At 44.7% G+C, this 23,241-nt stretch overlaps 1 protein-coding gene across 1 annotated transcript in view; it reads right to left on the minus strand.

Annotated features, from left to right (window-relative positions):
• Positions 1-973: 973 nt before the first annotated feature.
• The window catches only part of LOC106497169 (antigen WC1.1-like), a 30,320-nt gene continuing 8,052 nt past the window's right edge, over positions 974-23,241 (minus strand). Inside the window, exons 2-15 of the mRNA XM_013957982.2 lie at positions 22,802-23,116; positions 17,645-17,953; positions 15,740-16,054; positions 14,603-14,914; positions 12,718-13,035; positions 11,637-11,951; positions 8,161-8,475; positions 7,329-7,391; positions 6,929-7,243; positions 6,698-6,733; positions 6,245-6,386; positions 5,479-5,567; positions 4,669-4,740; positions 974-1,251 (exon numbers count right to left, since the gene is read on the minus strand). Of these exons, the coding sequence (XP_013813436.2) occupies positions 974-1,251; positions 4,669-4,740; positions 5,479-5,567; positions 6,245-6,386; positions 6,698-6,733; positions 6,929-7,243; positions 7,329-7,391; positions 8,161-8,475; positions 11,637-11,951; positions 12,718-13,035; positions 14,603-14,914; positions 15,740-16,054; positions 17,645-17,953; positions 22,802-23,116 (3,194 nt within the window). The remainder of the gene's footprint in view (positions 1,252-4,668; positions 4,741-5,478; positions 5,568-6,244; positions 6,387-6,697; positions 6,734-6,928; positions 7,244-7,328; positions 7,392-8,160; positions 8,476-11,636; positions 11,952-12,717; positions 13,036-14,602; positions 14,915-15,739; positions 16,055-17,644; positions 17,954-22,801; positions 23,117-23,241) is intronic.

Genomic DNA, 23,241 nt, shown 5'->3' on the forward strand with positions numbered 1-23,241 from the left:
ATTTTGAATCCTAAAATATTTTGATTGTTTTTTCATGACTTCAATCTGTCAAATATATGTATCACTACCCCAAAAGGTGCCATTTAGCCACTGATGAAAGATCAGAAGTTGTTCCAAGATTATATTAAAAGTGCACAAAGAAAGAAAAGTCTATCTTAACTTTTTTTTTTTTTTTTTTGTATTAACCAGGCCTGATGAAATTCGATGCTAGGATAAAAAAATGGTTGAATCCCTCTTCCATTCACTATCTACTGTCTTTCAGAACTCACAGAAAACAGGCGGGGCTCTGAAAGACTGGGAAAGTGTGAACAATATATGCTTATCTTTAGGAAGGTAGGGGAGGGGAAGAAAGGAGATTAGGAATTACAGCATGTTCAACTTCAGTATCAGAAAAATATGAGAACAAATAAATTACACGTAAGGCGACAGAAGAAAAAAATAGAGGTAGATATCAGCTATCATGGATTTATCAAAAATAAATCACACAAGATAAATCTAATTTATGCTGTTGAGGTCTTTGTACTGTACTATACAGAAGTACTGAATTTTTTTTTACCACACTTTTGGAAAGATACAGGCCTTCTGAAACAGTCTAGGTGGAGATATTCAGAATGGTCAGAATTCTAGCCAAGAGGACCTGTGCAGAAAATTGACTAATTTAGATTGCTTTAGTCTAGGGAAACATAATGTAAAGCAGAACTGAGGGGAGATATGTTAAGTCTTCAAGGACTTAAAAGGCTGTTACAATGATGACTACAATAAACTCTTCTCTATCCCCACAGTGGTTATAGCAAGAAGTAACAATTTTAATGTGCAGCGGGGAAGACTTAGGCCACAGGGAAGAGTTTTGTACCTGTAAGGAGACCAAAGCACTGCTATAGATTACCTGTAGAGGTTGTGGAAACGTTCACTGAATGACTGTAAGAACAGATTAACAAGTATGTGACTGGAACAGTGTAGATAGATAGTGTTCTCACCTTCCAGTGGTTAGATAAAAATTGGGTGAGCCCTTAAGGTATCCTCCAGCCTCATTTTCCCTGAGTTCATTACAATAGCTGTAGTTTATGAAAACTAGCAGCACTGCTCTTTCATCCTCACCGGTCTGTGAATCCCGGCTTCCTTTACTTTCTTCAATGACCACAATGATTTCCTGTTCATTCTGCTCAGAAAGAGGATCATCTTTTGGTCCAGGAGCTTCTGTCACATCATCATAATTATCTTCCAGAGTATTTCCAGGCAGTGAAGGGACCTCTGAAACAGGTACAGGCATTAGTTTTAATGGGAAGAGATTTTCCCCTTAAGAGAGCAATAATTTATGATTCAGAGATAAATGCTGATAATTCACAGAATCACAGAATGGTTGAGGTTGGAAGGGACCTCTGGAGATCATCTAGTCCAACCCCTCTGCTCAGGCAGGGTCACCTAGAGCACATTGTACAGGATCGCATCCAGGCGGGTTGTGAATATCTCCAGAGAAGGAGACTCCACAACCTCTCTGGGAAACCTGTTCCAGTGCTCTGTCAACCTCACAATGAAGAAGTTTTTTCTCATGTTCAGATGGAACTTCCTGTGTTTCAGTTTGTGCCCGTTGCCTCGCGTCCTGTCGCTGGGCACCACTGAAAAGAGTCTGGCTCCATCATCTTGACACCCTCCCTTCAGATATTTGTACACATTGATAAAATCCCCCCTCAGCCTTCTCTTCTCCAGGCTAAACAGGCCCAGCTCTCTCAGCCTTTCCTCATAAGAGAGATGCTCCAGTCCCCTAATCATCTTTGTAGCCCTTTGCTGGACTTGCTCCAGTAGTGCCACATCCCTCTTGTACTGGGGAGCCCAGAACTGGACACAGCACTCCAGATGTGGCCTCACCAGGGCTGAGGAGAGGGGGAGAATCCCCTCCCTCCACCTGCTGGCAACACTTTTCCTGATGCACCCCAGGATACCATTGGCCTTCTTGGCCACAAGGGCACATTGCTGCCTCATGCTTAACTTGGTGTCCACCAGCACTCCCAGGTCCTTCTCCACAGAGCTGCTTTCCAGCAGGTTAGTCCCCAACCTGTACTGGTGCATGGGGTAATTCCTCCCTAGGTGCAGGACCCTGCACTTGCCTCTGTTGAACTTCATGAGGTTCCTCTCTGCCCACCTCTCCAGCCTGTCCAGGTCTCTCTGAATGGCAGCACAGCCTTCTGGTGTCTCAGCCACTCCTCCCAGTTTTGTATCGTCAGTAAACTTGCTGAGGGTGAACTCTGTCCCTTCATCCAGGTCATTGATGAAGAAGTTGAACAAGACTGGACCCAGGACTGACCCCTGGGGGACACCGCTAGCTACAGGCCTCCAACTGGACTCTGTGCCACTGATCACAACCCTCTGAGCTCTGCCATTCAGCCAGCTTTCAATCCACCTCACTGTCTGCTCATCTAGTCTGCACTTCCTGAGCTTGCCTATGAGGATGTTATGGGAGACAGTGTGGAAAGCCTTGCTGAAGTCAAGGTAGACGACATCCACTGCTCTCCCCTCATCTACCCAGCCAGTCATTCCATCATAGAAGGCTATCAGGTTGGCTAAGCATGATTTCCCCTTGGTGAAGCCATGCTGACTTCTCCTGATCACCTTCATTTCCTCCACATGCTTGGAGATGGCCTCCAGGATGAGCTGCTCCCTCACCTTTCCAGGGATGGAGGTGAGGCTGACTGGCCTGTCGTTTCCTGGGTCCTCCTTCTTGCCCTTTTTGAAGACTGGGGTGACATTGGCTTTCTTCCAGTCCTCAGGCACCTCTCCTGTTCTCCATGACCTTTCAAAGATGATGGAGAGTGGCCTAGCAATAACATCTGCCAGCTCCCTCAGCACTCGTGGGTGCATCCCATTGAGGCCCATGGATTTGTGGGTGTCAGGTTTGCTTAAATGGTCTCTAATTCTGACATGATCAGAACAATAAGAAACCAAGAATCCTCCTGCTGACTCTAAGCTATTCCAAACAACAATGATATATCCCCAATAATTGTTATACATTGCTGTAGCGAGTCAAAAGCATAAATCAAGCATGGAGGAGGGACAGCAGGGGGAGGAAGAAGATATGGAAGGAGGCAGTTGGTGGTAGGGTTTATTTCACAGTAAGCTTCTCCTTTACGTTTCATTACTGCACAGTGTCAAATGACTCGCTGTTTATCTCTGTGCAACACCCGCTTCCTAGTCTTTTCATTACTTTAACCATCTTCTTCTAAATTTTATTGAAATTGTCTAACTAAGTAGCTGCCCTGGCCTTCTGTTTATGGACATGCGGTCACAATCTTTGGCCAAGCCTTTGGAGAAAAATATCTGCAGTTCTTTTTCCCTTCTCTCTCTTTCTCCACTGCCTCTAGAAGGGAGAATCAGTGAAACCAACCACAAATGTTAATGAAGGAAAGCTGCCACAAAGCAGAAGCCTGTTCTTGCAGAGATTTCCCTAGGATGTCTGATCTACCAGAATGATCATGGAGACAAAGACCTGGAAGTGCTGAATAGAGCCAGATGCAAGTTTACTCTGAAGTCACCTGAGTGGCCAGGGTTGGAGGAAATTGGGAATGTTCCCAACAATAGAAAAGCAAACTGCTCTTGTTAAGATATAGAAATCTGAGGGTAGCAGAGGAGAAAAATTATGAGAAATCAGAAGAGTTTGCTCAGCATAATTCAAAACACTTCATTCTTAAAATTGTTCTGGGAGGTAAATAAATTCTAGGCTGCCAAGTTCTGTAAGTAGCCAGCTCCCTGATTCCTCAGGGGGTGCATGCTCTGTGGTGCATACTTACCTGACAACCATCTCTCAGAGAATCTTAGTTTTCACTGTTTTATGGTATATATACCCATAAGGACACACACATAAAATTAAAAGTTATTCAAAGAGCTCTTATTTCACTTGGTGCCCAGTACTCAATATGAAATATGAATAAGAAAATTATTTGGAATGAGCAAGTAAAAAAAAAGCTTTTAGTTTAATTTTAAATATTAAAAAAAATAATAAAATAAAAACAAACCTTAATAAAATAAAAACAGTAGAAAATAAAATTGAAGACAGCACAGCAGAGAGTCAGGGATATGTGCAAAAACTGCTTGTGCCTTTGGCAATTGGGTTCATTGAGAGTAGGCAATAATTTAGTGAACTTTTTGACCAGCTCTAGGAAAACTGCAGTTCTTCTCCAAACCCTCACTCTCCCCCAGCTTTTTCACATGAGAGTAAACATCTGGCAAACTGCATTTTCCATCAGATCACTCAGGTGAAAATTCCCTAATCAACTCCAATGATATGCCAGTGTTCTTATTCTGAGCATGTTTTTTCTCACTCTTGATTTTCTCCGTGTATCTCAGAAAGGGAGCAACAGGTTACAGCCACAGTTTCTGGGAGAAACAGTTGTCAAATTGTTGGGTTAGTGTGGCTGGATCCTGTGAAGAGTGCAATACTACTAGCAAACATTTATTTTCCACTTCTTCTTTAGAAAAGACTAGCACTTGTATATGAGATTGTATGATACTTTGCCCACAAGACTTAAACAGAAATTTTCAGCAGCCCTCTACCTAACATCACTAGCGGACATAAAATGCAGTGAAAAAATTTTAATCACTGATAGTGCTTTGCAAATTAAAAGGTACCTTGATACTTGGATCTCTTTCTTTGTAAGACCACCTATATTCCATTACCTTGTGTTGCTCCAGCATCATTTTCTTCATCGCTGTCCCCACTGTAAAACTGTGCTTTTGTTGGTGAACCCTCTGGATAGGAATCTAGGCAGATGAGAAACAGTGTGATATCAGAGTAAACCTTCCTGAATTGATAAGACTGCATTCTGAGAGAAAGAGTAGGCAAAAGTAACACTATCCAAGGCATATAAGAGGAGGTTTAATGTGACTGGTTTAATGGATTATATATGTCTAGATTATTAGTCTATAATGTAGCTGCTTATCAAAGCACCTGTGGCAGTGTGTGAGGGACACAGAGGAGATATCAAAAGACTTAGGTGCTTGCTTGGAAGAGAAATAGATGCTTGGGCGGTCAGTATTACTGCTACTAGGCCTAACACTGGAATATCTGGGAATGCTTCAGCGGCCCCATAACACAACTAATGGATCATGGGAGAGGCAAGCCTTGAAGGGAGGAAGTAGTTAACAGGAGTAAGCCTTACAGAGATGTGCCTGCTGGGAGAGAGATAGAGATTACTTCTTTATTTATTCCCATCTTAAACATCTGCTTAGCCTGAATCCCAGCAAAAACAATTTTTCTTGACCCATACTGAGCTATACTCTATGGCTATAGTGTGGGCAGCATAAAATGAATTGTCCCCAGGACTGAAATTTGCAGAGTCAAGTGAGCAGGAAACTGCTCTCCTCAAATCTGCGAACTGTTCAGTTACCCTGTAGGCTTGGAAGCTAAAAAGTTTTGGACTGGGATCTGGGTCACCAGAAGGAAATAGCCTCTGTTATTTTCCCCTGACAAGAACAAGATGCACAGACCTGAGAGGCCAGTCACCTGCTGCTTCTCCCTCATCAGGCTATAATTGATCTCTTCATAGACAGCCTCAGAGACGGGGTCATAGGATTGTCTGGAGCCTAAAAGTAAAAGGCTGTTATCATTCTCACACAGTCTCTGCTCATACTCAGACTGAGGTGGCGAAAAGGAGTGACCCAAAGGGGTCTACATGGCCTGGTTACAACCTACAAAATCACAGGTCTGACTGAGAACAGGCTTGGAGAAAAACACCCTGACAAGGAGACAGTAGGTATTGGGTGGGGGAGCAGGTTGGTTTACAAATCATTTGAATTTATTCTGTATTAAATCAGTGCAGCAACTAGAAACTTAACAATTGTGTTAGCTGTGTGTATTCCAGTTGCTGCACTGATTTAATACCCTAAAAAAAAAGCCACCTGCTAGTTGGGTGGTTGCACTCCCTGGTGTTTTTGCTTCCCACTTTCTCACTCTAAAACTGTTTCTCCACACTGGTGTCCTTTTCCACTCTCATGCAAAACCTCCTGTCTCCTCCTCTCTGTTCTTGTCCTCACAGGTGTCAGCACTGGAGGATGTGCACTGAGCAAGGCAGGGCTGAAGTCTCCCAGTGCTCCTCCTGGCTACTGCCAGCTCCCAATTGCACTGTTGGGTTCTTCCCATACCAGAAGGTGATGAAAGCCTCATCATGACCACAGCTGGTACTCACCTCAGCCCCCCTCAGCTTCACTACCCATTCAAATACCCACTTCAAACCCCGCCACTTCAAGGAGGGACAAACCTCTCTGCTGTGCCCTGGCACTTTGGAACTGTCCGCCGAGAATGGCAAGAACCAGGCAGAGAAGGGCCCCCAGGATAATGCAGAGGATGACAGGTGTCGTGACTCTCCCACCCTCGGTTGCGGGACGACAGGGAGGAACTGCATGGAAATGAACAAGCAAGAGGTAGAGAATCAGGTGGCCCAAAGGGCTGCTCCTCTGTAGCATCCTGCTGTACCTGTGCTAGAAGGGTGATGAGTGTCTCGGAGGTATGTCACCTGCTGCCCATTTTAGCTCAAAGAAGCTAGAATCCAACAGCTGGGGATAGTGCCACTCAGCCCTCCTTTACAAATACTGTGGAAGATCCTTTCTCATGAATTGGAGTGTACTGCTGACTTCCTTGCTATGCACTATCTGGACATTAAACCCTCACTTGATAGGGGAAAGAAAGGGGGAAGAGGGAATATTTCACCTGCTCTTGTGGGTGATGCTGTTGTTTCTGTCACACCTGCAGAAGAAAGGAAAGTCTAGATTAAGGAAGAGGTAATTGTGGAAAAAAGGGAGAACAACTTCACATCATCTGTGGGATTCCTTCAGTCAGGATTGTGGCAGGGCTAGTCATTTGGATATACAGCTGACAATACATTCCTCTATCCACCTCCTCCCCAGATCTGTGTAATGAACTGAAGGACCAGTCACTAACCAGAACAATCCACAGCAGCATCTTCCTTATGATCACAGTTCTTGTCAGATAAGAGCTGGGCAGGACAGTCCCAAAGAGACAGCTCTGTCCCTTTGCAGTGCACCTTTTCCAACCAGATGGGACCAGTCCCTTTCCCAAAAGCAGCTTCACTCAGAGCAGACACAGCAGATCCACAGCCCAGCTGTCTGCATACAACGTTAGCATCTGCCATGTCCCAGGAATCATCACAGACTGTTCCCCAAGAACCCTGGTGCCAAATCTCCACTCTGCCTGAGCATCCATCCTCTCCTCCTGTGACACGTAACTTCTCCTTGTCTGCAAAACCCAGAAACTTCTATATCACTTGAACAGCAGGAAGGTCTAGAGGGACCAAGAAGTTAAAATAAAGAAGTAGTGGTACCTGTACAACTTGTAGAGTTTGGACACTCAACAAATGCAGCTGGAGTCACTACCCTTTTTCTTCCTACAGAAATTAAATACTGAAGTAAATGGCTTGATTATTCTTTGGAAAGAATAACAGAGTAGAAATTGCCTGAATATTAATCACCAAGTTCATTTTTCCTGTAACATGTATATGGCCTATTTAATACTTGGTGGATCAATGTTTGGCTGTTGCTGTGAATTAAATAATCTTTCTGAAGCTCCCTGATGGCTGTGCTTTCTTTCTTCTTTAGTGAAGTAAATGCAGTCATATTCAAGAGGTCTGAATGTCATCTCATACTCTTTTCTGTTAGAGTGGGAACCCACAGATAAGGAATACTATCATAAGAGCAGGCACCAGAAATGGACCTTTAGAGCTGAACTGATTCATATACTTGCATATGGTTATGTGCTTGCACATGTGTGTACATATACATTTGCACCCATTTGCCTACACAGATGTACACAAACATAAATGTATCTAGACTTCTTGAGAAGTCTGATCCTAACTCAGATCTCACAGACTAACTGCTTTCATAGGTTTTTGCCATAAAAATGTGCAATGACACCATCCTATGAGAGCCTTCCCTGTGATTTCCACCAGATAAATGCACTGGGCACCACTTATTTCATTTATAATTCACTCATTTACATCAAGGATGTCGACAAAGAAAAATGTTTGTACCATTTTTGTGAAAATAAAAATAATCCATACTGGAAAACAAATGAATGTGAGGTAAGTACAGGCATCTATATATACATGTGCATGTTTATGTGTATGTCTGGCGTGGGGGAGGTGCATTTGTAATTACCAGTGCAAGAAATATGGGTCTCTTCTGCTCGATTATCACATGACTGAGGATGCCAGGGGTCTGACTGACATTGCCAGAGAGAGCTATGTTGCTCAGTACACTCAATGTGGTCCAGCCATGTGGGTCCAGAACCTCTGCCGTATTGGAAGTCTCTTGCGATTTCTCCACCATCTCCACATTTCAGGTGTCTGCATACAGTTATTGCAGTGAGCTGAGACATCCGATTGGAGCAAATGCTCCCCCATGTCCCATTGTAGAAAACTTCTAGCCGCCCAGCACAGTCATTGCCATTCACCAGCCTTAGAGCCAGGAACTCTAGAAGTGAAGACACAAAAATGGAATTCAAACAGTCTGATTCTGCTAGGAACTTGGCTGTGATGAGTGAAATCCAGAACCTGCTAACAGTCCTGTCCATTACTTTGAATGAGAGAGTGCCAGAGAAAATCACTCAAAAACCAACAAGCTCATAAAACCAAAAATCATGCAGTGATACCCTCTGAAGAGCCAGCATTCACCAGCATCCACATAGACTTAAACAGGGATGACCACCCCCACGGTTGTGGGCATATTTCTTAAATATGTTTGATCAGAGGTGCCATGTAGTCCTCTGGCTGGTTGAAGTTTTGGCACACAATGGGGTGTTTACCCCAGTTTCGGAGCCAGCTGGAATAGGCTGTGACTGGCACATGGCACTTGATGACTTCCTCCCACACAGGTCATCCCTGCAGCCTGCTGCTGCCGAAACCCTGCTATTTATGCCCAATACATTCCATCCAACTTACATCCATTATAGACTCTTAACATCATCACAATCTTAACATACATGCATTATAAATTCTACCCTTGGTCCCAGGCAATAGGTATTGACATTGTAACAATGTGTACATATATTCAGTAAAATTTCCCCTCTTGCTCTGGGAACTAGATTACAGGGGTTAACATCAGGCCAGTCTCAACATATACTATTACAAAATTCAGACCTTGTCCCTGCAAAACACATAACCAAGAACATAGTTTACGAGGTAAAGTAAGATTACTCTCTTTATCATATGTAATGGCACACATTTCTTTGTCCTGTTTCCAAAGGCTGACCAGTAAGTAAACTCCAGTCCTTGAGTGATAAGGAGCCCTTCCTTAGGGATTTTGATTACTGCAGGCTTTCCATTCCAGGTGTCCCCAGGGCTGGCTGGTACTTTATCACCGAGCTGAGCTCAGGTTACATGGTTTTCTTCAGGGCTAATATGACAGGTTTCTGGCTTTGTGCAAACTAGCCACACAGCTTCCTGAACGTGAGGTTCCCACCTGTATCCTTAGGGTTATTTGGGGAATATGAGATTCCCTTTCCCTAGGGCTTTTAGCATGGTTTTAACCCATTGCACAGCTCTACTTTTCCAGCTGCCTGGGAATGACAGGAAATATGATACAGCAACTCTACTCCATGATCTTCAGCCCACTCTTGGATGTCTGTGTTTTTGTGATGACTTCTGTTATCTAATTCTTGCCTAAGCAACATTCCATGGCGATAACAGATATGTTTGTTTTTTCCTTCTGGTGTGCTACTTGCATTTGCTGTCTGAGTGGGGAAAGCTTCTAGCCACCCTTGTGATAGCTCTACCGCTGTGAGAACATAGCACCTGCCAGTGTTACTGGAGGGTAGGGGCCCGAATAACCTACTTGCCAGGCTTTTCCAAACATCCATTTCTCCCATTCTGTATACTGTTTCATCGTTCATACTTCCTGAGTGTGCTGTCCTATTTCACAGATCTCACACTACCTAATTGCTTGCCTTATGGCTTCCTGAGACAAGCCTAAGCAGCATTCTCTGCCCCAATAGTAAGTCTGAACCTTCCCAGCATGTCCAGCCATTTCATGGGCCCACCTGGCTAAAGATAGTTCTTCTTTATGCTCCCATCCCAAACATATGCTGGCAAGCCAGATCAGCTGGTCAACTTCATCACTGTGTTGCTCTTCTTTGGTTGCTTTTGAATTTGGAATATGTGCACTAAAATGAGGTATTAAAGTAGAGGTTTTTTTGAGTAGCTGTTACATTATTTTTCATTCTCCTGCTGCTGAAATTGGTTTTCCTCACTGCTGCCAGTTATCATGATTCTCTTTTCTGAGTCATTTCCACACTGTGTTAGCCACCATCCAGGAGTCTGTATATACATATACTTGGGGCCACTGATGCTCTTGAGTATTCTCCAAGGCTGTTTTTCAAGGCCATTACTTCTGCAAACTGACTGGACCCTCGAGTTCCTTCCAGTGACAGCTTTTTCTGTAGAGGGGTTTCAGGCAGTGACTTGCCACCCCTTGTTTTCTGTTGTGTCTTCCATCAGTAAACAAACAACTCCTTTGTTTATTTTCAGCACTTGATTCATTATTCATTGGGGCTTCAACAACCCAAGGAGTTTGGTCTTCCTCACACTGTTGATTTTGCTGGCCACTGGCTAATAAGCTCAACTAATCCTGGTATGCAGTTTGGACAAACACTGTCTCCTCTGGTGGAGTGCCTACTTCCAGGAATGCACCTCCAGCTGTGTCTCCAACAATGTCCCCTTCCACATGTCTCCTCCATTCCTCCTCCCCCTCACAGCTGCTACTCTTTCTTAAATATGTTTGAGCAGAGGCACCATGTGCTCCTCTGACTGGTTGAAGTTTTGGTACACAATGGGATGTTTACCCTAGTTTCAGAGCCATCTGGAACAGGCTGTGACTGGCACATGACAGTTCTTGACCTCTTCCCACACAGGGCACACCAGCATCACCCTGCTACAGAAACCCTGCAATTTATGCCCACTGCACCCACACCCACTCTTTTCTTTTTCTTTTTTTTTTGTTAACACAAAAGCAAGACTCAGCATCCCTTTCCTATCTTTGCGGGAACCAAGGGGACATGCTGACCCACCACGCTTGCAGTCAAGAGAGAGTCAGAAGCTGTCAAAGCAAATCTCTGCCATTCTCAGCTTCCCTTTCATGTCCCTTGCCTTTAAACCCCTGTGGTGAGAACACCTGTAAAAGATCTGGTGAGGAGTCAGTGATTGGCAGAGTATGTGGTAGCAGGCCCAGCATGTGAAACTACCCACTGACCAAATACCTGTCAGGGCCAGGCATGTATATTCCGTTTTGTTAGTAACGTCTAGCTGCTTCCTGGACAGTAGTTTCTCAAGGTTAGCACAACTGAGATAAGGAAATAGTTCTAGCAGATTTAAGGGGCCCTTAGGAACAACAAGTCAAATCCCACCTGGGCGTCCAACCCATGTGTCCAATCCGTGCCTCCAGCAGCCTCCCATTGGTGACCCCTCCATGTGGTTCCTGGGGCTCCCCATGTAGTTTGTAGTGTAAGTAAGTCCTTTATTAAACCTATCCTGTTTAACCCCTTATGAACCCTGAGTGTCTCTCTACGATGGTATCTGACCCTCTCTTGCCTGCCTTGCAGTCACAACGCCCATGCTCACAAAGGCATTCCCTGAACACACCTGAGCAGAGGACTCCAGCATCCTCTTTGTGTCGGCAGTTGTGCTGGCCCCATCCCCTGGAGGAACATGCCCAGAGATCAGATTCAGCCCCAGTGCAGTTCACATCATCCAGCCAGATCTGTCCTGAGCCTTCTCCATAATGAGCAGAGGCAAAAGCCTTGATGGCATGCCCACATCCCAGCTGTTTGCAAACAACATTGGCATCTGATAGATCCCAGGCATCATCACAGATAGTTCCCCAGATGCCATCATGATAAAGCTCCACTCTGCCAGCGCAGCGGTTTGTCCCATTCATGAGCCTGATCCGCCTGCTCCCTGCAGGAAGAAACCCCATCTGTCAGCATGCAATATAATGATAATGCACAGGTCAGTGTAATGGCTGTATCCTTGAAGCACTTTTAAGGCATCATGTTCTTGTTATATTCCAGTTCTTTTGTTATGATTACCTGGGCAAAACTCCTGTGATGCTAAGACCACATAAAGGGAAAGGTCTACTTCTGCATCTGTGAAATATTTGAACAATTCCTGTGAGATGCTTCAAACAGGTATGGGTGTCTAGTCATGCTAAGTGTATGCAGGCATCATCTTATTTTGGAAACCCTGAGAAGCTGTTTTCTAACTAAACTCATTTTGCAGAAACAGCTTCTGTTACAGATCAGGTTACAAAATAAAATAAAAGTAGAAGTTTTCAATTTACAACAGTTTCAATTTCCTTTACATAGATGTTTAGAAAGACTGCTTGACTCTATAGATATAGAAATGTCACATAACAAAACCTAGTTAATTTCTGAGTGACAGTCAGAATGTGTGGCAATCATAGCCAATTTAGTGTTCTATAGACTTCTGTATTCTATTATTTCTCTCTGATTTTATAGGCTAAATTCTTTAAGACATTCAGATGAAAAAAGCACTATGCAAATTACAGTTATTCCCTTAACTATCACTCATCCCTGAGAATATATAAGCAGTTGAGGATCACAAGCTCGGACCCATGCCTGTTTAAGATCTGGTGAGAACATAGCACAAGGTGGGCTAGAGGCAACCCCCAAAAGCACTCTGTTCCTTTTGCACAGTAACTCACCTGAGCAAATCACACCAACATCCTCAGCAACTCCTACTGGCACTGTCTCAGAATAGGAGGTCTTGCAGAACATCAGTTGGGTCTCATTTCCAGCACACTGGACACTTCTTAAACCAACAAGACCCATCCCTCGTTCAGACCTTGAAGGGTAATAGGCTTTTTTGGCAGTTCCACACTGGAGCTGTCTGCACACCACATCAGCATCCTTAATGTCCCAGTCATCATCCAGGACTCTGCCCCACATACCATTGAGGGAGATCTCAACTCGTCCATCACAGCGGCTATCTCCACCTGAGAGTCTGAGTGATTCAGCAAGGCCTGAACTCAAGAGAGTTGGAAAATGAATAACATCTACTGCTCTTACCTCAGTAAAAATAGCATGTAGGTGAGAGATGAAAGTCAAATTTCTACGTCTGTGGAAAAGTAGTCCTCACCACTGATCAAGCAGACAGTCTCTGTTAAGGCTTTGCTTGCCTCCATGCACACAAAAGTCTGTAATGGAAGTGAAAAAGGCTTCCCCAGCTCAAAGGCTAGATCCTGTGAGGAGTCAGGCACAGTGTGAATCCTTCTGGAGCAGAACCCTATTAAGTGAAGTGCTTATGTTGAAACTCTCAGAAGTGCATGCTGCACCAGCATTGACAGAACTCCAAGGGAGCTGGGCATGCCAGGAGTCTGCATACTGGCCTACGATGAGCATGCCATTGTCCTGCCAGAATTCCCCATTCAGTTTTGCTGCAAAATGTAGCTGTGCCAAAAAAATGCCTGCCCTGTTCACCTCCAGTCAATGTGCAGCATGTTGGTGATGTACTAGCAATAAAGCAGCCCAACATTCATAAGGAACTACCAAAATAAAGTGACACATAAAAGTGCTGAAGTGTTTACCATAAAGGTGAGGATTTCCTGTAGTCTAAGAGAATTCTCTTGGTCAAAGAATGCTTTTAATATTTTCATATGACAAGTTATTAATTCTATACACATTTCAGTTGTATTTATTTTTAAACAGACAAAGCAGTAGGTTCACAGTTAAGGGGAGGATTGCCATGACACAGAAAAGAGAAACTGATATAGCTGTTTTCTGTGAAAATCGCTCTAGGCCTGATCCCTGCATTCATGCTTCATTTTACTCTATGGCCTTACACTGATAAGTGGTATGATGGTATTCAGAATCTGGTTCTTAATGCAGAATACAAATAACAAAGGTTTAGCAAAACCTTTGGCTAAAATTTCTTCCTTCAGCTAGTTCTATCCGCCTCTGTGGCAATAGGCAACTGCGGAATAGGCTGGAGGAAATGCTCTGGAGAAGCACTGGTTGAAATAGGAGCAGAGTTAAAATCTGGATCTTTGGCAAAGAAACAGACATTTGTATGAATATTTTGGTTCACTAAACACAACCAAACATTTACTGTCTCTCACCCACACCCACACCCTGGGTCATGCAGTGCAAAGTCTTTATTAGGAACACAAAGGACAGAGGGAGGTGACGGCAGGATTTTGTCCATAAGCAAAAGTGATATAGGCGTATAATGGCCACACAGTTGAACATGACCTTAATACAGCCACCTCTGAAATGCCATCCCCAGAAGAGGTGGAGGTCCTGGCAGGATGGAAGGAAATTTGGAAATCGCAAGGTTCAGCCTTACTATTCATTCTCCTCAGCTTGCACCAGTGCAACCTTAGCATCAGCCAAAGTGCATCTCTTACTGCATCCTCAGATCTGTCTGTCTGGGGAAGTGGAAGGGGAACGGAGGAGAAGGAAGGGTAGGAGAGGGGAGGCAAGGGGCTCTAAATAAAGGCTGACATACCTGAACTACTTGGGCATGCTGAGATCATCAAGGCTGCTTTGCTCTGAAGCCACACTACACATAAAAGGCCATTCCTGACTTACCTGAGCAAACAACAGTGGCTGCTTCTCTGACTGAACAGGAAGGATTGCCCAAAGTCACATGAGCACAATCCCACAGGCAGGACTCAGTTCCTTCACAGTGAAAAGCGTCTCTCCATACAGGTCCGTTCCCATCCACAAAATGGTGTCCTGTTTGAATGGACTTCGCATAGCCACAGTTCAACTGATTACAGAGGACACTGGCAGCTTGCAAATTCCAGTGGGAGCCACAGAGTCTTCCCCATTTGTCTCCATGGCGGATCTCCACTCTGCCAGAGCATGTGGTGCCATTCACCAACCTGGCCCCTGGGCACCCTGAGTAGGAGAGAAAGTGAGTACTAAGATGGCATACTGGTAACTGCTCATGGGCATGATCTGAAGGTGACTGGGAAGTGGGAGTGGGTTTTCCTTGGCATTCAGGGGTAAAAATTACTCCACAGGGTCACAGAAATTTCCATACTTCATCATACCTACACTTCAGTCTCCTCTGTTTTACTGAGAAGAATTACTAGAAATCCAAATCTGGTCTCCCTTGCAATTTTTAAACTGAGGTCATTAGGTTTCAGGGCCCTGAGTGAACCAACAGGCCTTGGGTCCAGCCTCACCTGAGACCCTGACCTATGCACGCTCCAGCCATTGGTCCAGGGGAACACTTAAGCTTGGGACCAGGCCTTCAGTCCTTGCCTGAACTATGTTATTGGTGTACCTGCCTCCAGTCCTATCTCTGTCTGCTCCTGACTGGTCCACCCAGATGGACCTTGGACCTGACTGATTACTTCGATTTGTCTGGGACTGTTGATGGACTCTGATATCAGCACTTTCCTCTGTATTGTGTTTTCAGATGCTCTGGACTGTGCCCTGGTTGGCAAGGAAATTGCATGTGCTGTGGCCACCCTCTATTCCCCTGTCATCCTCCCTTGTGACCGGCCTTGTTCTTACTATTCATGGGCACTAGAAATATTTCACAGAGAGCAGCCTTGTGGTACAGGTGCTGTGCAGCCTCAGCTCCTGGAAATGCCTGTAGCAGCAGGCAAAAGATGGAGCTCGGCTCCACAGATAGATACCCTCTGGATTTTGGGTTCATATCTGTCTCAAAGAAGGAATTCTTCAGTTCTCTTCTTCCCTCTTCCTGCTGCTCACCTGAACATACCACACGAGCATCTTTTCCAGTGGGGCAGTCAGTGTGACCCAGCACACTGACACGACAGTCTCTCAGGTGTGAGCCATTCTTTTCACAGACGAATGTGCCATTCCAGAACAACCCATTTCCTTTCCCAAAGGACTGTCCGCTTGGGATCAACAGAGCAACTCCACAGTCCAGCTGCTGGCAGAGGGCATTGGCAGCTGGGAAATCCCACAGGTAGTCACAAAGGCTTCCCCACAAGCCTCCATGAAGAAGTTCTACTCTCCCTGAACATGTGGTAGTGCCATTTGCCAGCCTGTACCCACCATAGCCTGCAGGAAGAATGAAGGAACTTATCAGCAATATTCTTCTTGTGCTATTGCATTAGAAATCACAAGGAAAATCTAGCTGCATGGGACCAGCACTCACTCCGTCCCAGGGTACTGGGGAGAATGTTCGACCAGGATGCTCATAAACCAGCTCTGAAACAACAAGTTGTTATTGTCCATGTCTGCACTACATGACTAAAAGCCTCATGACTCTTTAAATCCAGTCTCTCCTCTCCTCTCTTCTCCTCTCCTTTCAGCACAATACTGCTACCTTTTAACATCTTAACTTGCAGAATCAGTCCCAGCATTTTCTTGCATTTGAAACATGTGAGAAACTCAGAACAGGGGCTATGAGTATCACTCTCTCTCCCAGTAGCAGCTTATCTCACATTACTCAGTGTGCAGCAGCTGTGGTGTGCAGATTCTTAGTTTTCATCTCTGCCATAGCGTAAGGCTCTGAACACAGCAGGCCATGCACATCAGCAGATTCGCAGTACTGTAATGTAACTGTGGTATGGCTAGGATTGGGGGGCCTAAGATATCAAGCACTCCGACAGACAGGGCCGACTGCCAGCCCCATGCAGTCTGCCTATCTTCTCACACCGTTTCTTTTTACTTTCCAAGCTCTTGCCTCATCCTTGCATTATACTTCCCCCAATGAGACTTTCCTAGTGCTGGATTTCCTTCCTGTGCTGTGAATCATGGAGAAGGACAGAAGCCGCAGCCAAGAACTGTCAATCATTGACATCTAAACTGGGCTGTCTGGCTGCCACAGCTACCCAGGCAGAGCTCCAGATCACCTCGACCGGTGGAACGGTGTCCAAGGCAGGGCTGAAACAGACTGCAGCACTTCAGCTGCAAAATGGGCATGTTATATGACAGGGAATTGCCAGCAGCGATGTCCCCTGTTCAGTTCTTCCATTTTGATTTTTGTCCTAAGGAGAAAGTCATAGCTGTTATGTATAATCATCACTTTTGTAGTGGGTGGCACAAAGCTAACCATATTTAGATTCCCCAGAACATAAAAGCAGACATGAATGTACAAAGTTCTTAAAGAATGACACCTGGCATTCATAAACAGCAGTCATCCAGGCCTCTGACAGCTTTTTTATAAGCGTTTGTAACTTCTGCCTCCTATCACCTTTCGGAGGTATGTAATTCAGCCTCTCCCTGTTTTATAGTTGGATTAACTGAGGCATTAGGGATTAACACACACACTATCAGAGCAGAAATAAACTAATTTCTCCATGTTTGTGGTTGTCTGCTCTGGCCACCCTTCCTTTTACCCGTATAAGAAAGACAAGGAAGGAGTTCTCAGCACTAGAGAGCCCATACCTCTACTACCATAAGACAAATGACAGCCCTTTTGAGACCCTCATCCCTGGTGCAGAAGCAGACACTCTCTAGAGAGAATGAGAGATTGCTGGACTGCTCTCCTTTACTTCCTTGCTTTCCCTGGATTCAGGTGTGATAAGGAAGCAGTCAGGAACCCTCTGAGGACCACACAAATATGCAGAGACTCTGAACAGTGGGTTGACAGGAAGAAGAAATGTAGGTCACATGTAAATTATGGCCATCAGTCCAAAGTCTCACCTGAACATACAACACTGGCATCATGGGAGCATGTCTTACTATGGTGCAACATCCTGGGACAGTGTGCAAGGTGAGTCTCATTCCCGACACACTGGAACTCTTCCTGCCAGATCAGTTCATGTCCTTCTCTGAAGTGAGCTCCTCTCAAGATATCCACAGCCTGCCCACACTCTAACTCATTGCATATAACAGAAGCAGCTTTGAAATCAATATGTGAATAACAAACCGTAGACCAGCTTTCTTCTTGCCTTACTTCCAGATGTCCTGAGCAGGCACTGTCCCCTCCAGTCAGATGCAGCCCAGAGAAACCTAAAAACATTCAAGAAATTTAGCACTGAGGGTTGATTGCACTGACCTAATTTAATCACTCCCATACCTTCATGGTCAAGATACATGGTACTCACTTCTCCAAGGACCAGTGACACTTTTAAATAGCCATTGTTGCAATTTCTGTATGCCACTGATAAGAGAAAAAATACAGTGTAGGAGTGTGGGGTTTGCTGCGGTGAAATAAGTGACTTGTTGATGAACTATGTTGTGAGACAATGACTGTGATAAACGACAAAAAGTCCAGAAGGACTTGAAAGACGTAGTAAATTTTAACCTGAACCTTGAAGGAAGAACACCAAGGACGGATGGTGAACCTTGAAGGAAGAATGCCAAGGACGGATGGTGAAGGAAGAACGCCAAGGACGAATGGACTGCTTATCCAGGATGTAGAACATCGCCAAAAGATAAATGGACTGACAGTTCAGGATGTGAATAGCATTAAAGACCAGCTGGATTATATTAAATGTCATATTGACAAGCAAGTAGCGAACTAGGTAATTAGTAAACAATGAATCAGCATATGGAGTCAGAATATAAAAGTGTGATCCTGCTTACAATAAAGTGGACATGCGTAGCATTCATATTGAGTGTATTGCCGTGTCTCGTCTTCACTGCAACATAGGAGTGCTTATTTTTTAGTATGTGAAAATACTAAATCTTGACCAAGTGTTTGAGAAGCTAAAGAGAAGATGTGAAGAAGAAGATTCAATCCCTAACAATAGAAGGAGGGAGATTTTAATACTGAACTGTTGGTGAAAAACACCAAGCAGAGACAATTCAAAAGGCATGGTGTCAACTGGAATTTGGCAGGTTTATTAGTTCAAGCACAGTGCCAGCCCTGCTAGATCCATGCTGGCTCCCATATACTTACTTGAATGTCTCACATTCGCACATCACTCCATGAGCTCCAGATTTCTGACGAACTTTTTAGCTCATTTACAATGGGGCTTGCTAGCTCAAGCACAGCAGCTCATGAGAGAAACAAGTTGTTCTGAAAACAGCATAACTGTGCTTCTGTGGCACTGCTCCTGAGCTAGTATGCCCTGTTGCACTCCAGCTGCTTCTGCATGTAGCCAGCTCAGCACCTGTACCTTGCCTCTTTTTTCTCTTTTGTTACCTCCAGTTACTGCTAGAATGTCCTGCAGATCAGCATAAAACAATATTTTATCTTTGTTTTCTCAGCTCGCAGCTCTACCAGCAGTGAAATACTACAAACTGTATCAGCTTCATCACTGTTATCCCTTGGTGAGACATTTATTTTACATCTATTTCTTCTTAGCAGACATGATGTGAATATTGTGATGGATTTGCTTTTGTGTGGCACAGATAATTACCATAAAAATTTGTAAGTGTGCAGGGTCATGGAAACTAATAAAAAACTATTCTGGGAGGAGTGGTAACAGATGGAAAAATGGGAAGCAGCTAAGCTGATTATCGATTACTAGTTTTGAAGGGGGTCTTTCAGCATCAATTCAGGGCTTCTTTGGAATAGAATAGAGTCATTCTATTGTAGGATTATCACATGGCTAATTTCTGACTAATTTCTCTGTCTTTCATCAAAGTACCCAGTGTTGGTAAATCTGCTCCTTGCTCTCTCTTTAGAGGAAAAGTAAAGGGAAAAACAAAGCTCAGTGTGCATGCACGTATCAACTTGTACATGTGCATAAAGTCTGAATATAGGCTATATCCAAGCTATGTACAGTACCACTGTTGTAGACCTTCTTATGGACAATAACTATTTTCTGAAGTAGCCAGTTTTTTTTAACCATGCTGTGGAGACTGCTTTGTGAACATAGTGCACTTAAACACACTAGGCAACTTTACAGACTGCAGCCTACAGAAGGAAATCTTTATTCAGCAGAAAGACTATACAGAACATAACATGTGACAGAAATCCAAAATAAAAGAGCAAAATCATTTATGCAAGGAAATGTGGTCTTACCTTTATCAGAAATGACTGTGTAAAACCACTGGACAATGAGTCTTGATGTTATGGGTAAACATTTTTCTTTAATAAATATAAGAGGACTTTCAACCAATGTGGATTATCAGTTTCTTCAGTACCAAGAGGAACAGTTAGTAGTAAGGGTTCAAAGACTGTTTATAATATGAAAAAAAATTCCAGACAGTGAAACTTAAAGCTGACTGTGAAGAGGAGAGACCCACAGTGGGGACATGCCTTGTGCAAAACAGTGGACACCTGTGCCCAGCTTCCATTTGCTATCTAACCAGCCCTTAAAGGAGTGCAGTGACCCACAGAGCTGTGAATGGGGACCCCACAGTTTGTTCAGCAAGATGCACGCAGGGGAAACTAGGATGCTGCTCAGCTGCTTGTTGCTGCTGGTTCTTGTAATTTGTGCAGCAATTTGTGTGGAAGGGTATGTGGCAGGTGGCTGGAAACTTCGCTGAAAGCGGCATGGGACTGAGCAACAACAGTTGTGCCACAGGGCATAGTCCCCAGCACTGACTGGAGCAACTACCCCTGGCACATCAGAGGCTTCTACTCAGACAGTGCTCCAGAGAGAGGAAGCAACTCACTGGGTGTTGGGATACAGGAAGTGTCTGATGCCTCCCCTTAAGGCTGGGGCAGGCAGAGGTAGAGTTCTTGCCTGCAGGAGATGTGCTCTGATTGAGAAGCTGTGTTACCAAGTTAAGGAACTGTGGGGGGAAGCGAGCAGACTGCAGAGCACCAAAGAAGATAAAAGAGATATTTACAGGATCTTCACAGAGACTCTGCAGAGATAAGAGTCTGAACCCGTAACTGTGCAGAAGGAGGAGCAGCTGGAGACTGTGGTTAATTGTGCGGCTACTGGAGATTCCCGTGGTGAGGAAGGCTGGAAGCTTGTGACTCCTGGCAAGCAGAGGATGGCTTTTTCTCCACCCGCAGATCTGCAACTGCAGAATGCATTCAGTGCCCTAGTAGGAGATGAGGGGGAGAAAGCTTTGTCTGGGGGAGGCATCAGAGCTGGCCAGGCCTGAACCACCAAGAGGAAGCAGCGATGCAGGGATGGAGGGCCCCCTCTGATGATCTGACTTATTGTCTGCAGAATTTTGTTGCTTGTCAGGGGCTCAGATCCAGTATTTTGTGGAGAGATTACCAAGGCTTGTCTGGCCCTTGCCGAACCCCTTGCAGCTTATTCACATGGATACCAATCATACTGCCAAGGGAGACCTTCAGCATATCAACAGTGACTACATGGTTTGAGAGTGAGGCTTAAGGGCATGGGGGCCCAGGTGGCATTCTCCTCAATTCTGCTGGTGAAGGGAAAGGACTTAGGGGGGATCAGACAGATCCTGTGGGTCAACACACAGTTGCACAGCTGGCATCATTAAAAGGGCTTTTACAACCACAGGACCCACTTTGAGGATCAAGGACTTTTGGAGAGAGAAAGGATCAACCTGTCTTTGCCAACAGGCTGGTCAACCTGGTGAGGAGAGTTTTTATTTAGGAATACCAGGGAAGGGAGATTACAACCCACAGTTAAATGAGGTAGAGATGGACAGGGGTGAAAAACAAAGAGTGCAGGATGATGGGAATGAAAAAGACCTCAGGAATGATACAACAGGGAGAAGGGGCACCCACCTCAAGTGTATGTACACAAGTGCACACAAGCAAGGGGAAAAAAAAAAAGAGAAACTAGAACTCCAGGCATGGTCATAAAACTATGGTATTGTTGGAATAACTTGAAATGTGGTGAGACAGCTTGCATGACTGGAGTGCTGTGATGGACAGATACAAGCTCTTCAGGGAAGAGAGGCAGAGAGGACAAGGAGTGGGAGTTGCCTTCTATGTGAAGGAGCAGCTCTGATACATGGAGCTCTTCTATGGGATGGATGACAGTCTGGTTGAGAGTTTGAGGGTCGGAATCAGAGGAGAGGGCAGTAAGGATGAAACTGTGTTGGGAGTTTGTTACAGACCACTGATGAAGGTGAGGAATTGGATGAAGCCTTCTTTAAACAACACAAGTCTCCACATCACAGATCCCTATACTTATGGGAGCCTTTAACCTCCCTGGCATCTGATGAAAGAGCAACACAGCAGGATGCAAGCAGTCCAAGAGATCTCTGGAGGGTGTCAGAGGTAACTTCTTGATACAGGCACTGGATGGGCCACTCAGGAGAGATACGCAGCTGGATCTGCTATTTACGAACAAGGAAGAACTCAATGGGGATGTGGTAATCAATGGCAGCCTTGGCTGCAGGTGACCCTGAAATAGTGAGTTTCCAGATCCTGAGGGGAGTGAGGGGTGGTGGCTAGTGGGCTGTGCTCTACCTGGAAGGTGGCAACAAATGGAGTACCACAGGGGTCTCTCCTGACATTCATTCCCTTTGCCATCTTTATCAGTGACTTGGAGAAAGTGATGGAGTGCACTCTTTTCAGGTTTGCAGATGACACCAAATTATGGGGATGCGCTCAAGGGCAGAGCTGCCATTCAGAGAGACCTAGACTGGGTGGAGGAATGGGCTGACAGGAACCTTAGGAAATTCAACAAGGACAAGTGCAAAGTTCTGCACCTGGGAAGGAAGAATGCATTGCAATGGTGCTTTATGGAAGGAGAGAAAACAAGCGCATCTTGCAGGGGAAGGCAGCCAAACATGCATTGGATTTCTTTGCCATTGGAGACTTTCCTTTCTCAGCTTACAGGGAGATCTGGAGAAGAGCAACTGTATAGCCTAACAGAGCATTTTCTTGCTCCTCTATCTATAGAGAAAGTGTTAACTCTATGCTGACTACAGTAATATGGACCTATCAGCTGAGACAAAAGTTATCTCAGTTACTTTCTTTCACGGGATTTTTCTGTTACAAAAGGTTTGATGGCTTCTTACCTGAGCAGATCACTCCAGTATCAAAATAATGAGGGCAGGTAAATACACCCCATCCTGGATGTGAGCAGTTCCAGAGAGCAGATTCATCACCATGACAATCAACTCGATACAGCCATGTTGGTCCAGATCCTTCTCCAAAAGGAGCTTGGTTAAGGGCCTGAACAGCAGATCCACATCCTAGTTGCTTACAAACAACCTCAGCATCTTCTGTCTTCCAGTCGCCATCACACACAGTCCCCCACTGCTCCTCATGTTTTACTTCCACTCTTCCAGCACAGGGGCCAGGTCCATTTGTCAGCCTCAATTCATCATCACCTTCATATATAGAGACAGAAGAAGGTTATGGAGAGGACAGAGCTTCACCACCATTAACTATTGCAACTGTAAATGAGATTATTATTACTCTTAATATATTATTAAGTCAGATTTGTTAGGTTCAT

The sequence above is a fragment of the Apteryx mantelli genome, chromosome 1 (assembly GCF_036417845.1).
Source record: "Apteryx mantelli isolate bAptMan1 chromosome 1, bAptMan1.hap1, whole genome shotgun sequence".
NCBI classification, from domain to species: Eukaryota; Metazoa; Chordata; class Aves; order Apterygiformes; family Apterygidae; genus Apteryx; species Apteryx mantelli.